Source organism: Myxine glutinosa, chromosome 3 (assembly GCF_964187855.1).
Source record: "Myxine glutinosa chromosome 3, kmMyxGlut1.1, whole genome shotgun sequence".
Classification (NCBI taxonomy): Eukaryota; Metazoa; Chordata; class Myxini; order Myxiniformes; family Myxinidae; genus Myxine; species Myxine glutinosa.
In genome coordinates, this window is record NC_136263.1 from 107744349 (window position 1) to 107761356 (window position 17008).

At 45.4% G+C, this 17008-nt stretch overlaps 1 protein-coding gene across 8 annotated transcripts in view; it reads left to right on the forward strand.

Moving 5' to 3' along the window:
- LOC137413458 (receptor-type tyrosine-protein phosphatase H-like) overlaps positions 1–17008 on the forward strand; it is a 308008-nt gene that overhangs the window by 136963 nt on the left and 154037 nt on the right. For 6 of the 8 annotated variants that reach the window (XM_078774403.1, XM_078774405.1, XM_078774399.1 and 3 more), the window contains one exon: positions 1314–1589. The exons of the other annotated variants lie outside the window; for them this stretch is intronic. In XM_078774403.1, the coding sequence (XP_078630529.1) occupies positions 1314–1589 (276 nt within the window). The remainder of the gene's footprint in view (positions 1–1313; positions 1590–17008) is intronic. 8 annotated transcript variants of the gene reach the window in all.

The following is a 17008-nucleotide window of genomic DNA, read 5'->3' on the forward strand; positions in this document are numbered from 1 at the left end:
ATTGACGCAAAGATCGCTAGAGGTCTTCTCAGAACAATGACTGTACGTTAGAAAACATAAACGTCATCCACACTGTCCGTGATGGACCTATAGCTCCATACTTAAATTGAGGTGAAAATATGCCTAAAATTCCCAAAAAATTTCACCTTAAATTATTCAGAATAAAATATTGAAAACGGCATGATTGTTATGTTTTTATGTGACCATGATATCACTTCTCCAGAAAATATAGCAATATCATGGGTATATTACACTGTTTTGACGACAACAAACTTGTAATGTGCGAGGTTGTAAAAAAACGGGGGGGGGTGCTTAACTTAATTCTTTGTGTATAAATCCCAAATTTGCATGGGAAGCATAAAAAAAACACCTGCAGACTTGGAATGCAGGGTTGAGGCTCATAAAAGTTGCTTGCTTCATAAATTTACACTTCCACACCCCTGAAGACACCGAAGACCCCAAAGACCCAAAATACCCTGAAGACCCAAAATACCCTGAAGACCCAAAATACCCTGAAGACCCAAAATACCCTGAAGACCCAAAACACACTGAAGACTCCAAAGACCCTTAAAGGTCCAGAGGAACCAAAAGACCCTTAATACCCAAAAGCCCCTGATGACCCCACAGAGCCTGAAGACCGAAAATACACCGAAATGGTCAAATGCCTATCCCTCTGAAACGACGTGGGGTGAGGCACGCAGAGCGCGCCGAGTCACACTAGTAATAATAATACAGGAAAAGAATACTTTATTTTATGTTCTCAATAACTTTTATTAATGCACATAAGGAACACAAAAACAATGCACAAACAAGTTAATTAATACTACAGTTTTGACAAATTTTTTAAGTTGAAGTTCTTAACCATATTTTCCCCATTACCCCCTAAGTTTGCGCATCGCGTTCTTGCAGTTCACGGGGATTTTCAAGAACATAACCCTCACGAACGGCAAGGCCCTTCTGTGTAGTAAATTACAATAAGGAACGAAAGAGTTCATAGAACACGATACCCCACACATTGTTCTAGTTTTTTTCCTCGTAATGAGATGTTTTATGAAGTTAAGTGGCAGGCCTTTTGAGGATAGTCTGCAGTTGTAAGATAAATACTTGATAGACAGAGAGTTGGAATCGCTCCACTTCTTGAATGACAAAGCAAGTTTCCTTATTTAACAGGACTATGGGAGAGTCATTGTTCATATGGAATATTTTGGATGAGGTACTTGTGTTGGTTGGAATCATTTTATTAAATAATGTTTTGTTTTTATAATTACCTCCCTGGTGTTTAATGTTAATTTGTTTGTGTTTTTTATCTGCAGTGACAGCAACTGTCCATGGGGTGCATTGTACTCAGAACAAGATGAATCGCACGACTGCGATAGACGTGCTTTGGGAAGCCGTGGATGGAGACTGTACAGGATATGGTGTTCGTTGTAGCGCCTTAAATAATTTTAGTGAATCATATTATGGAACCTCAACTCATCAGAGCTTTACGTTTCGTGAACTTGCACCTGGAAGGATGTACATAGTCAGCATTTTCGCCATAAGTGAGAATTTGACAGGCTACGAATCTGACTCACCATCAGTCCAAACAGGTGGGAGTTGTGGAGTACTGTATAAACAAGACAGATGTTGGATTGATTTGATTGCCGTCATTATTACATCTATACGCCCCTCAGAGGGGGCGTAACGTGAGAAGGGAGGGAGAGGGGAAAGGACGGGAGGAGTTGCTTGTGCCTATGACTTGAACCTGGGCACTACCAACACATATGTAAAACTTGGAGATCGGGCCAGGCCTGTTTTTTCGATGATTTTCAGATGTACATACATACATACATACATACATACATGCATGCATACATACATGCATGCATGCATACATACATACATGCATACATACATACATACATACATGCATACATACATACATACATACATGCATACATACATACATACATACATACATGCATACATACATACATACATACATGCATGCATGCATACATACATGCATACATACATATATGCATACATACATACATACATACATACATACATGCATGCATACATACATACATACATACATGCATGCATACATACATACATACATGCATACATACATACATGCATGCATGCATACATACATACATACATGCATACATACATGCATACATACATGCATACATACATATATGCATACATACATACATACATACATGCATGCATACAAACATACATGCATACATACATACATACATGCATGCATGCATACATACATACATGCATACATACATGCATGCATACATACATGCATACATGCATACATGCATACATACATACATACATACATGCATGCATACATACAAGTAGTGGACAAAAAAAAATGGAAACACCAATGTAAAGTCACTTAATAGGGAGCTAGGCCACCACGTGCGGCCAGTACAGCCTCTGTGCTCCATGGCATAGACTCCACCAGCATCTGGTATTCTGCAGGAGGGATGTGGAACCATTTTTCCACGAGAAAAGTCAATCGACTCACACCTGTTTGTTGCAGGTGGAAAACGCTGTCTCAGGCGTCATTCCAGAATATCCCATAAATGCTCAATTAGGTTCAGATCTGGTGATTGGGAAGGCCATGACGTATGGATAACATCAGTGTTATGCTCATCAAAACAATGGGTGACCACACGTGCTCTGAAGATGGGGCTTTCGGTGGTCTTCACTTGCAGCTATGCTAGCCATATTTATAGGCAGCCAGGAATGTGCAGCATTTTTACATCATCAGCAATAACACACGGGCCACACCTGTGTGGAAGCCATTGCTTGGTGTCCCTAATTTACCCAGATGTTTCCATTGTTCCGATTGTTTCCATTGTTTCCATTCACACACACACACACTCACACACACACACACACACACACACACACACACACACACACACACACACACACACACACACACACACACACACACACACACACACACACACCTTATTTGATATCGTAGGATCCCTTTAATGGAGTTTGCGATTATGTGGTTCATTGGGGCCTTTATTATAATAGTCGAGGCAGGACAGCTCGTTATGTTGCGTGCTCACCTCTGTGAGTATTGGGGTTAAATTAGTTCCCTTTCGGATTCAAATCTGAAATCAGCAGTCATTGTATAATGCAATGCAGCAAGGGCTGCGTCTCAGAGTACTCCTTCCGATGCTGTCTGCCTCATGATGGCTGTATCCCTGCATTTTGGTTTTGGACTTGAAAGATCCCCAAAGTATCTGTCAACGTGAGCATGAAAATTTGTTTGCCAGTACTTTACTTGAGGATAATATTGTTGTAATTGTCAGACTCGTCCCAGTTGCCCGGTCCGAATCTCAATGAACTGAGTTAAAGGGGTCATGCCAGCTAATTGATTTTGGCCTGTTTCCTGGGCCTGTTTGCCACGTTACCGTGCTCGAGTGGAATGCCCGAACTAGTCAGGAGATGCTCTAATAAGTACTCTGCTGCCAATTAAACAAAGTAGCAACCCCATATGTAACGAACAGTCGCTCCTCAAGTATCTAACACTTAATGGGCCCCATGCACACCACAGAAGAAAGGACCAGAAGAATGTGAGACAACTACCAAACGCTGCGCCCAACGGGATGCAGCTAGCCCCACGTGGATGTATTTGGGCCGGCAGGAACAGTTTGTGCTGCAAGCATGGGCCAGCAAGATAGAAGGACATGTCCGGGCAAGGACTGTGGTGGGGACTTTGGTGGAGGGAGCGCGTTCTGCAGACAGGACACCAAAGCTTATGTGCGAATCTGCCCCCAAGGTCCTGGAGCAACTCTCTTCCCCAGGTTCGCACCACCCTCCTTTTATAGTTTTAGCCCCCACCTCAAGCCATGACGTCACTAGCCTGACCCCACTCGGCTGCCGTGGGCTCAGGGCCCAGTCCGTAGGCGTGACAACCCGCCATAACCTTTTACCTAGATCGGTGACGTGCTTTCTATTGTCATGGCAGTGTTTTCCAGCCTTTAGTTGTGGCAATGGCCTGTCAGATTGCCAAGCCTTCAGAATGAATATGAATGAATGATCGTTTTAAGGCCATTTTCCCCGCTAGAGTGGGGGTTAGCCTTGCGGGCCCCATGAGCTCATGGTTCCCTGTTTGAGGCAATGTTTTTTTATGGCCGGATGCCCTTTCTGACGCCAACCCTTGGTCGCCTCTTACAATGCGCAGGGATACGGTGTTCCTATTCTAAATCGGGGTACACACCGTGATCATTCATACCAGCAAGCTGGTACTCAATTTGCCGACCTCGGAAGGATGACAGGCTGAGTCATCCCCCCTGGCGTTAATTCAGCGATCGATCGGGATTCGAACCCAGGATCCTAGGATCCCAAGCCGGTACCCTAACCGCTAAGCCAACACCAGGGCAACACCAGCTTTCAGACCAGAAACAAAATTGCTGGATCAAAATGCACACCATGACTAAGAAATATTTAATTTATTAGACACACGAGGATATAGAATTAAATCCAGGACATAAAACACCATTGTTAATGGGAGGGTTTTCCAGAACAATGGAGAGGTCCTTTATATCCACGAGGAACAAGAGTAGGCCGAATACATCGCCTTGGAGAATTTGGAAGGGAGAAGAGGGGCTGTCCTGGGAGGCAATCCTGACCTCTTGCTATTTATTTCAAACCTCCGACCAATGTTGGGAGAGACGTCTATAGAGTTGAGAATCAGGGACAGAATCCAAATTGATGGCCAGAAATCAGGCTTATTGAAAAGAGGAAAGACTTCACACCGGCAGCGATGCCGGATTGCATGACCTTACTTATTCGATCGCAGTTGAGAGAATCGGATTTTTCACTCTTCTTGTAGATGGGAAAATTATGTTCGTGGATTTTCAGGTCGACAACTGCAAACATCACATAGCTGAATGTCATACAGTATTTACAATGCAAAGACAAAGGTGTAATTTTGGCACACGTCTGCGTAACCGTGCATTCATCTATCTATAATTCCAGTAATCTCTGTGTGTATGTATGTATGTATGTATGTATGTATGTCAAGTCGTAGATTCGTTATTGCTAAGAATTCTGTATAAGACGTCTTGAATAATATGTTATGATTTTAATGTTGCTTATATGCTATTTTCATAAGTGAATAAAGGGCTTTCCGCTCCTCTTTAGTATAAATGGGAAAGTACTCGATGCATTTCGTGCTGGACGGATGGCTCGTCCTCCGTGTGCCCTCTTGATGCAAGATAAGCCCGGTCATAAACTCTCTCCATTCGGTCCGCAGATGGCGCCTCGAGCCGCGGGCTGGCGGACGTTTATACGCGCGTGGAATGTGTAGTTTCATGTAAAATGCTCGGATTGTATACACAAACCTTTGAATAATGGTCTTATCTGGGCCAAGCATGCACTCTTCTCTCTGTGAGTTACATTTTCTGTCACCTCGGAGCTTTGAAACTACATCTGGTCCGAATGATAAGGTGCGTGCTGCACTCCCCCGAATGACAGAGCGGATAACGGTGGGGGCTAGGGATAACGGTGGGAGGAACTCTCGCCAGTTCCTTTGTTCTCTCGGAGATTTTCTGATAATCGTGTTCCTATTTAAGTGAACTGTGAATCTTTGCATTTTTCAGGAAGGGCTGAACGTGGCATGAGGGCAAGTCGTGCTGTAGATGTTCGCTTTCCTCCGGATCTGTATAAGTTGGTTTTAATAAAGACCGTCATTCTCAGGCTGTTGGTGGAACTTCTTTAAGAGCCAAGAGTTGTTTCTTGACAAATGGTACCAGGAGTGGGGTGCAGCAAGACAGTGACAGTCGAGGCGAATCCTGAACGATCCGAGGGGGGCTGCTTGAGGCCGGGACGCCGGTACGCTGATTCGTTTAAGGTGAGCATTGTTTTTTTATCAGAGGGCAATCCAAATTCGTACCCCCCTCCTCGAACAGGCACAGTTCGTCTCCCCTGTCACCTGTATTGCCTGCACTCCGGACAGAAAAGGTAAACAGAATGACGTGTCTTTGTTAAAGCCAGGATAAACATTAAGGGTAAAGCTAAGGATAGATTTTGCGCAGGATACCAGTAAGGATTTAACAGTAAGCTTAAAGTTACAGTTAGCACCAGGAGGGGAAAGTGAGGTCGGACAGCCATATAGGTTGAAGCCAAGATCTTTCCAGGAAGGAACAGCCCAGAGACAAGATGGGGTATGCCATTGCATGCCAGGGAACGAAGGGCTGTGGCTAACTTAGAGGGCCATAAGAACATGGCCAGTAAAAGGATAACGCGCAGGTACCAGGTAGGCTTGACAGAAGGAAGCAAGCAACAGAGGTCCAGATAGAAACAGGCCAGGATCTGGTGAACAAGAGAAAATAAATAGGCTCACAGGAAAATGGGCCAGGTGGCCACAGGTGAGGACAGGAATGGTTTTTGAAATATTGAAATTTTAAGCATTGCAGCTATGGTTATTGAAGCTACACCAGACAGAGGACAAGTAAGTAAGCAGTTAAGCAAGTAAATCAGCGGTTGATGCCGCTGGACCAGATGCCAGACCAAGACCCCCCACCCCCCCCAAGACCTGAGCTCAGTCCCGGGGCTCTAGGCAACACCCCCCACCCCCCCAAGACCTGAGCTCAGTCCCGGGGCTCTAGGCAACACCCCAACACCCCCCGCCCTGCCTTCCCTTTTTCACCTCAACCCACCCCGTCCAACCCGTCCAAAAAATCCTTTTCCTTGAATGAGAGACGTAACATGAATGAGCAAAGATTGTACATGGGAGTGGCTGGAGAAAGGCATGATTTGAGTCGATCTGACTTTCGCGCGAAGTCTGGGAGACTCACTGGTATATGACTGAGGAATGAATGTATATTGGGATATTAATTGACGTGTGTATCTGGCCAAGGTATTTGTCTGTATGACATATGCAAAGCAGAGGGTTTCGGTGTGAAGCTTTGTAAGTGGTCTGCTTGACATGCGGGAAATTCAGGCCGGGAATGTCCATTTTAGCGTCTATCCGAGGGAACAGGCGAGGTCCTGAACTGAGTCTGGATTTTCATCTGTTTGGGAGTTGTTTGGGAGCGAATTGATGTCATGTAGTGCATTTTGGGTCAGAGAGGTAAAGCGTCAGAGATCCTGTTTTTTTGCGATGTTTACGAGCTAGGGATGAGTTCTGACAGCTCAATGTTCTGACAGCTCACTGTTATGACGGCTCAATGTTATGACGGCCCTCATTCGAGAGCGGCGCGTAGTTTTGGTTGCCACGGCTACGGGCCTCGCAGGAAACCGCGAGGCGGGAGTGTTGGGATTCGTGTGGAGGCACGAGGGTGCGCGCCGGGACGGAGGGCGGCGTGGCGTCGTCGCGTTGAGATGGTTGTGCCAGGTCGATCGGCGATCTCTGAGTTTAAATCGGATTTTTGTCGTGTGTGTTGTGAAATTAACGTCTATCCGAGAATCCTGGCGATGTTCGTTTAATTAAAGTGTGGTACAAACTTGTGTTTCCGCCGTGCGGCTCCGTGGAAGTTTGGGTAGAGTTATTGTGCGTTCGGGCAGGAGCCGAGCGAGCCGCGAGTCACGGGTGTGCTGTATGAGGTTGCTCGGAGGATGTGTGCCCAAATGCATTGTGGGTCATTTCGACTTTGCTGGATGTCGGACGTTCATGTCAGACGTTCATGTCAGAATCAGACATGAGTCATGAGCCATGTCAGAATAGTGGGCGCCTGCGACATACATGCCATGCAATGTCACAGAAGGAATACGTTATTTAAGATGGATTTATATAAGGGGAAGAAACGATTTCTAAACTAAAATTCGATTTCTAAAATGATTTTCTAAACGCTAAAATAAACGATTTCAAGACAGAGTAATTAATTTCCGGTGACAAGTTCCAACAGGAAGTCTTGTTCATACAGTAAGTGAGGTACAGTGCGGAGTGGCGGCTGGAAGATGCATCGATGCATTTGTGTTGATCGATGCGCCGGACAAAGGGTTTGCTGGCGAGCGATGCTGGTAAGGTTGTTATTAAAACGCATATGGGTCTGGGGGCAGATAATGTGGGACAAGCTGCCTCACGGGCGCTGCAGGGAGAGTATTTGGAAATTCAATAATTTGAGCAGAAATGTCACGTTTTCAACAGAACGCTTATCCGAGGAAGGAGGAATATCGAGGTTTCAACTGTCGGTATGTGGTGTGGCTTGTGCCAAGGTGTGGGCGTGAGGAGGTGTGTTGATGAAGCGTTGTGCGAACGAGGAGGGATGTGCGAAAGGTGTGCACCAGGTAGAGAGATGCTGCATTGTAGAGCACGCCTGGAAGTTCCTGGGCGGATTGTGACGGTTGTTGGATTCGTAGAAGCTAGCATTTTTCGATGTGGAGCCACGATAGTGGTCGTCTGTCTGTCCGGATGTGGAGTTCTTGCAAGGAACGGGAATGTCGCCGGACTTGTATTAGTTGTGGAATGAAAACTGGTACCACCTTTCTCCGTTTGAAGTTTGACCTTTTAAAGTTCATTTGACCTTTGTTCGAGATTTGTAAGGGAAAGAGGTCGGAGATAATTCACTAACCTTGGAAGAACGACAGGCTGTCAGTCTACTGGAGGTTGATTTAACGGCAGGATATATAGGACTTAAATCTGGAGAATATCGGGACATTATATTGTGGGTTAAAACTGAAATCATGTACGTAATTAGTGAACAGAGAATATCGAGTTCTGTTTGTCGTTGTAATTGTCGTTGATGTCCCGATTCAGGGGTCTCAAGAAATAAACAGACTTCCGGTGCCGACCGGAAGCGTCAGGTACAGTACGCTTGAATTTAATTTAACCGGGCCGAGCACAGTGACGCGTTTGATCGAGCAATGGGGATAGTCATGGTCAGTGAAATGCAGTGAAATGCAGTGAACATGCCCGATTTTGGCTTTGCGAGGCTCCGGATAGAAGTTGGCATTTCGATACTGTGGATTATATTGTGCCTGCCCGGAAAGGTGATGTCCTGTGCTGGGGCTGGCGACATGCCTCTGTTATTTGTCTGTCTGTCGGTCTGATTGTAAGTCTTTGGTACTGGGAGGGCTAATTGAGTGCTCAGGCGTCATTGTTCCATGGAGGCAGGTACTGTGAGTCACAAAATTTGGACCTGGGATGGGATATAAGGTCAATGAATCAGGGAAAGGTAGATGTAACACAGAGAGATGGACAGGACAACAATGGAGTTTATATGGACGGGTTTGGGGCAGTTTCAATCTGACGATTACAGAGTGCTTTGTTCTGTTCATGAGTGAGTAATTGTGATCTGTTTAAGTGTAAGAGGCGGTGGAGAAGAAAGGGGTGATGAAAAGTTATTTGGTTTAGTGTGAAGTAGGTTGGTTGCTTATTTGTCACAGTAAGGTGAGAGTTGTGTTTTTAAGCTTGGTTGCTGATATCGAGCTGGACTTGGTGTCAGTGAACTGCTAAAGGGCATAAAATCGTGTTGTGTGCATGGTAAATTGCATTTTCCCTGAGTTGATTTATCTGGTATGATTTATCTGGTACATTGGTGTTGAAATAATTGTGGCTTTGAATGAATTGTTGTTTGGAATGTGTTGATTGGAAAGTGATTTCTGATCGCTGATCCGATCTGGTTTTGAATTGTTTGATTTAATTTTGAGTTGATTGGAGGTAATAAGGATTTGTGTTGATTTCTTGATTTGAGTTGATCTGGAAACAAAGACAGATGGGATTAATGTGTATATCAGGAACATTTTGGAAAAGAAATATGGATATATGACATTACTAAAATATAACCAAGCAATTGAGAGTTCTTGGGTTAATGGGATATAAATAAATGCATCTACAAGTTGATGGTTTATAAAAATTTAGTTCTGGATGATACTTAAACGATGAACAATGTTGGCAATATACAAAGAATGTGACTTGTTTTTTGGGGGGAAAACATGTGGTTTAAAAATGGTTGGCTAAGTTTTAAAGATGGAGATGTTTCGCAGAACTCTTATGATTATTTATATGAGTGGTGGACTATTCCATGGCGAAGCATTTTTCAGTTTATTGAAAGTTGGATTTTGTAAAATAATGGTTTAATATAACCACAGTAGAAAATAATATACAGATTTGGGACATTTTGTAAACTTTCGAATAATGAGAAGATTCATAAAATTCATTTTATTTATTTCATGGAAAATATTTGGGTTGCAAGTGGAGAAGCATGGTTGAAATTACGATCCAGTGGATGATATATATCCCAACACCATACAGTTTGATAACGTGTGACATCTACATACCGGTGCCATTTGTATTCACTGGTGAGAGTGGAAATATGAAAATTGTAAATGTGATGATAAAACTAGGTTATTTTTATTGTAAAAAATAATAATAAATAAAAATAAAAATAAAGAGGGAGTATCCAGGAAAAGGATGTTCAAGTGAACTTTGTGCTGTGAAAAGAATGTCGAGTTAATGGAAGTGTTTTGTTCGATTAATTTTGTTCAATTTGTGTTCAAATGATCAGTTTATCACAATTCATAAAAAAAAAAATGCATCGTGCTCCAATTAATTGAATAAAATGAGTAATCTTGAACCAGAAAGGAAAGGGATGGACAGAGACGGGCGATGTTTTAAGGTGAAAGAAGGCTGTCTTTATGATCTGTTTAGTGTATTTTTCAAAGGAGAGGGTTTTGGTCAATGATGATGCCAAGATTCCGGATGTGAGGGAAGGTGGATACTGGGAAACCATCGATGTTGGGGGCAAAGTTATGGGTGGATTTGGTGAGTGGTTTTGGGCAAACGAAGATTAATTTAGATTTATCATAGTTAAGTTCGAGGAAGTTGATTTGAAGCCAGAATTTTATTTGGATGCCAGAAAGGAGAAAGGAGATGCTGTTGTCTACTCTGAATGACAGGTGGTGGTATCCAGGGCGCTGAGGAGTTTGTTCACGTTGTAAAGTTTGTTTATTTATTTGTTTATTTAGTTTGTTTATTGTAGAGAAGAGTGCTTTTGGGATTCCGGAGCCAGAGTGGATAATTTGAGAGTAGAAGGCGGAGTAGAGGGCATCTTTGTAGTGCTGTAGGTGGTCCTTGTGGGCTTGGGAGTGAACTGATTTGGGTTTAATAGGCACAAGCTGGTCTAAGCAGGGTGAGGAGGATGGTGTGATTGATGATATCAAAGGCGGCGTTGAGGTGAGGAGGATGAGAATGTTGAGGTTGCCGGCGTCAGAGGAGAGAGAAGGTCGCTGGTGATTTTGGGGAGAGCAGTTTCAGTACTGTGGCTGGAGCAGAATCCGGATTGGAATGTTTCATACAGGTTATTGGCAGAGTGGTGATGTTTGAGTTGAGTGGCCACAGCACGTTCCAAAACTTTTGACAGAAAGGGTAGGTTGGAGATGGGTCTGAAGTTATTTAGGGTGTCAGGGTTTAGTCCAGGGTTTTTCCAGAATGGGGGTGAAGTTTCACGAGTTTTTTGGGGAAATCGGTATGTGAAGCTGGATTAAGTTGGAACCGCTTGGTGAGCCATGGAGATGGATTGGGTTTTGTTGTTGGTTGTCTGGGAGTTCGGTTGTTGCATTGCCAAAGGTTTCTGTGTGGTGGACACACTCGTTGGCTGTTGTCTTGTGTGACGTGGGTGGAGATGTATGTGGCTGCGTGTGGCTGCCTGGAGTCGGGAAGGCGGCTACAGTGGTTGATATTGGTTGTGGATTGTCCGGGGTGCTTCGATTTGCATAGGGGGTGAAGATTGGGATATTACATTATTTTGAGTAAGTATTGGCATGAGTAATTACATAAGTAATTATGAGTTATTATGAGTATTAGTTATGAGTAAGTGATTATTTTAGTAAAGTTACATGTTTCGCTGTATTGTAGATCTGGGGACAAGCTAGTTTGATGGGTACCCTGGGGTCTTCGGCGTGTCTATGTGTTTGGCTGTCTGTTACACCGGACTCTTGAATGGGTTTTCATGAGACGAATTTCAGACATAACAGTGAGAATCTATTTTGAGCGAATCACAGTGGGTGAGAAAAACATTGTGCGTGACCAGACACCAGAACGGACCATAATTGGAATTGGAATTAGACCAGGTTATTTCTATTATTTGTTTATTCGTGAAAATAAATAAATAATAGGGGGAGGTTCATGGAGGTTAATGGTGGTTTGTTTGTGTTAATGGAGGTTAATGGTGGTTTGTTTGTGTTAATGGAGGTGGTGTCAGAAGTGGGATAATTCTAGTTGAAACTCTAGCTGAAGTAATTTTCGTTTATTTTTATTATTTTATTGATTTTTATGATTTTGATTGATTTTTTGATTTGATTTGAGATTTGAGATGATTGCTTTTTATTATTTTATAATTTTATTTTTATTGATGTTGGAAACAGGTAATGGGATGCTGAGAGAAGGATTGAATTTAATTTGAATTGGACTGGATGAAACTATGAATTGAATGAATTGAATCTATGAATTGGAGACCTGTAGACCAGGTGTTCCCAGGAGGCTTGTGGACCAGGTGTTCCACCAGAGGAAAAAGACCAGGTGTTCGTGGAGCACTTCACCTGCAAGAACGCCTTGGAACCAAGGTGGAAGGGACCAGTCCAGGTGTTGCTGACTACACCAACGGCAGTCTTTTGCGAGGGCAAGACCTCGTGGATCCACGCCACGCACTGTAAGTTGGCCATACAAGCACCAAACACTACACCACAGCAACCACAGTAAGGATGGGCCTAATCATAGGTACAATACTATTGATAGCGACAGCAGCTAGGGGAAACTCCGATTCCAATAGATGCGAAAACGAAACCCGACACCTCACCGTAACATGGGGACAAAGAGTATCACTACCATGTTTCGAACAGAAAGCCCTGCACACAAATTGGGTAAGCGTAAAATGGCTAGCACTGTCGGCAGGGCCTGGACGCGCTGGCATTGTACTACAAAAGCAACGAGAGTTCCGGGAAAACGGACAAGCTAGCATTGAGACCTTGGCCCAACCAGGATACAAATGGGGAACCCCTGATTTTAAGCTACAAACACGCACGCGCCTAGAGAAAGGCATGACTATGCAGGTCCGGTGCAGCGTCTGGACCCCAGGAGCGGCCAGTGGCGAAACTAAACACACACCATGCATCGAATACATACTCACGCCACACCCTCAGGATAAGGCCCCAAAGAGGGGGGAAAACACATATTGGAAAGTGGCCAGGGAGGTGGCAACAATTCAAAATAGGACACACTGCTGGTCGTGCATGCACTTTCCCCAAGCAGGCACCACAGGAATACACATGATAGTGCTACCTCTGTCCCTCAATGACCTCTGCTCACAACCTATCGATTCCCCATGTTTAGTCACCACGCTGGAAAGAGAAGGGGTTGACAACGGCAAGAGTTGCAATCGACAATTTAATTATCGCCCGTCAATGATTGCCCATGTGGCCGAGAGGCCTGCCCCCGTCTGGGTCAAACCACAGAAAGGGAGGGTCTGCCTCCAGGGTTCCGGCCACTTGCGTATGGGAGAATCAGAATGCGCCTACACTCTCCCCGGGAAGCTGGGACAAGGGAGCTCAGGGATTACATTACGAATAGTACTGCAAGATAAACACAACCACAACATAACGGCTATAACATTCTCTAGGGGGGTTAGTAGGATTAATGGGGTGGTAAAGGGACTCCGGTGCTTATCCACCCACCTGGTCCCACCCCATGGGACAATGTTTATATGCGGCGACAAGGCTTACCCCTATTTACCAAATAATTGGGGGGGGCACATGTTATCTGGGTTCAGTCCTTCCTGACGTTGAGATACTGGATGAGCTAGACCCAAAGTCCTTGGACAGGCGTTATAAGAGGTCAGTCATGAACGAAGATGGAACCACTAAACTACACGGGAGCCTATGGGAAAAGGTGTTTGGTTTCTTCTTCCCAGGAGCGGGCACAGTCATGGATAGTTTCCGGATAGATAAATTGGCTTTGGCCCTAGAAAAGGTGGCAAACGACACCGCTACGGCTCATGACATACTATTGGATACGGTGATTCACATGCGTACAATGGTGATGCAGAATCGGGTGGCTTTGGACATGCTCTTGGCAGAGAAAGGAGGGGTATGCGGAATTATAGAGGGAAAATGTTGCACTTACATACCCGATCCATCTGAAGGAGTGTCAGCCGCAATAGTGAGACTAAGGGAAACTAGCCACGCCCTGACGATCGATCGGATCGCACGCGAAAATTCTTATACATTTAGCTGGCTCACTGACTGGTTCCGGGGATGGACGGGCACCATAGTGAAGTGGTTATTGACCGCACTGGCTGTGATAATCGGGGTAGTAATTTGGGGGGCACTAATGAAATCTCTAGTCCTCCTCTGTATGAGAAAGTATTTTACAGGATGGAAAGTGAAGAAGCCGCCGACAACGACTATGGTTCTGACCACAGAGGCCGTCGACCTGAACGGGTCCTTCAACAAGGCAGTTGCGACCAGCGCTCCAGAAAATTGTATTGAATTTTGTGACGACTGTGATACTTGTGTGGATCCCATGTGGGAACTGGCTGCTGCCTGTAACGGTGTATGTGATGACTGTGATACTTGTGCTATAAACCCCTTGCGTGTACTGGCTAACGCTGCTTATGTATTACAAGCCGACAGCTGCACGCCCCCTTTCAACCCAACTATGGATCTGATTGCGACGCTGGGCCTGGCGGTCGAGGGACCCGACGTGGATATCCTAGACCCGCAAGCCGACCAGGCGCCCAAGGGAGACTTTGACATAAAGGAAGTTCCTCTCTTTGCTTCATATGTATTAAGTTCAAATGCTTCAAGTGAATCGGATTTTTACGCTCTGTACCCTGACCAGGAAATTGAGACACAAGATACTGACAATATTATGTATTCCCCAGAACAGCAGCACGTGAGGGACCTCATGGGCATGATCGTTGATTAACTTCGAAGATCTGCAAGGACTGAGTCTGCAAAGGGTGGGGGGAGCAAGTTCCGCAGGGGAGGTGATGGGCCCCCTGGCGGAGCAGAACCTCATCTGGACCAGACGCCTTCGTTGTGGATCCGAAACGTTAATGGACTTTCATGTTCTGAGCCCTCAGGCTCCAAGCACGCACCACACGACACGTTCGCCAAATGCACGGGCGAGGCGCTTTGGGCGCACGATATGCCCTTGGGAGATACCCGCATTACACAATTATTTTTCAATAAAGCCCGATGTGGCACGTTGTCTCTTAAGATACTTTGTCTCGACGAGACAAGAGGAAGGAATGTCAAGTCGTAGATTCGTTATTGCTAAGAATTCTGTATAAGACGTCTTGAATAATATTGTTACAGACACGACTTTGATGTTAAAGTGGGCCGAGCGGAATGGCCGTCGTGTCCGCACAAATTACCCGACTATACTCGACGTTGACGAAGTCGCGCGATGCTGGCTCAATAAGAAAAAGAAGACACCCGGCTGGATTACAATAACACAATACGACACCAAGGGTTCAGTTCTCAAGACCTCCGGAGGAGATTATATTCGCACGGAAAGGTCAGATTACAGGGGCTAGAGTTATAATCACAGAAAGACAGGCACTTAGACACACTCTTATATTAACCCCGGACAGACGACAGACAAACGGGACAAGGCTGACTCACACGGGGGTTGATGAAAAGGACAGCGGGTATCGATGGCTCAAGGTGCACTCTTGGCTCAAAGCAGGGTCCAGTACGGTCCGGTCCAAAGATGCGGGGAGGTCGCAGCGCTCGGATGGCGTCTTGTCTGCTCAAGCTGGGGGCGCATCTGACTCAGCGCTCGCAGGTGGCTTTCCTTCTCCAAGCTGGGTGCGCATCTCTCCTCACATCCGGCGCGGGGCCGCGTATATCCGGCGGGGAGTGACACGCCCTCGGCTCGTTAGCTCCGCCTCGTGGAATCGGCACGTTGCTTCTCATTGGGTGCGTGCGGGGGGGTTTACCAGGCTCCGCCCTTGACGAGGAGCTGACAAGGAGCCCCTTCGTGGTAACCCCGTGGAGCGCATGGTCTGGAGCTAATCGAGCCGGTGTGAGGACGCATCCTCCCCCGCTCCGCCGCCATCTCCTCTGTTGTTGTTGTAATTGTTGGGGAAGAAGATGGAAGGAGGTATGGGAAAGGTCCTAAACTCACTACTGATGCCATATAATCACATTCTGGTGCCATATAATCACATTCTGGTGCAACGAAGAGTCATAATTAATGGAAACGAGGCCTTAACTGACATAGAATAAGAATAACTAGGAAGATGTCCGAAAGTTGTCTACGTGTGGTGCGGTGGACCTGGGCACGACATTTAATGGGGGAATAAGGGGAAGGTCGGCTCTACTGATTGTTATTTACATGCAATGGGACTAGGGAATGGGGGATTGGGGAAAGTTGGGGAGTATTGGAGAAAATAGGGGAATATTTACAAGCGGATATGGAGGCCAAATTCCATATTCGCAACATTGCACCCTTCTCTACCCTCGGGGCGTCCCGACCCGATAAATTTTTACCTACTTTAGTGTGGCACGCAATGTAGTTCCCTCTACTATTAACTCTACCCTGAGTGCGACAGTTTTACAGATATTCACAAATGAGTAAATATGTCCCCCTGCGACGTTGCACCCTTCTCCTCACAGAAACACACCCACAGGATAACCGAATCCGGAAAGAATTCGCAAACTACACATACAGCCGGTAGGGAGCATTATTTACACGACTACGCTACTATTTACACTACGATCCAGGACCTGTCTTTGGAGGAACACATGCAGATGTTATGCATAGAGAGAGCGCGCTTGCCAACATCGATACACCAACCCACGAGTGCTCTGTGGCCGACGGCCTTTAATAACGTGCAGAGCACCCCGTCCCAGCATCAAAAGCACCACCCCACCACCAATCGGTGCAGTCACCATTGTTCATTGGAATAAAAATAAATTCGACAACCCCTAACCCTGCAGGTGTCTCTTGCTCTTCTTGTGGTGCACTTGGTGGTGTTAACTATTAGTGGTTCACCTGTATGGCATAGGTGCCACGTTGATCCATAGGTCC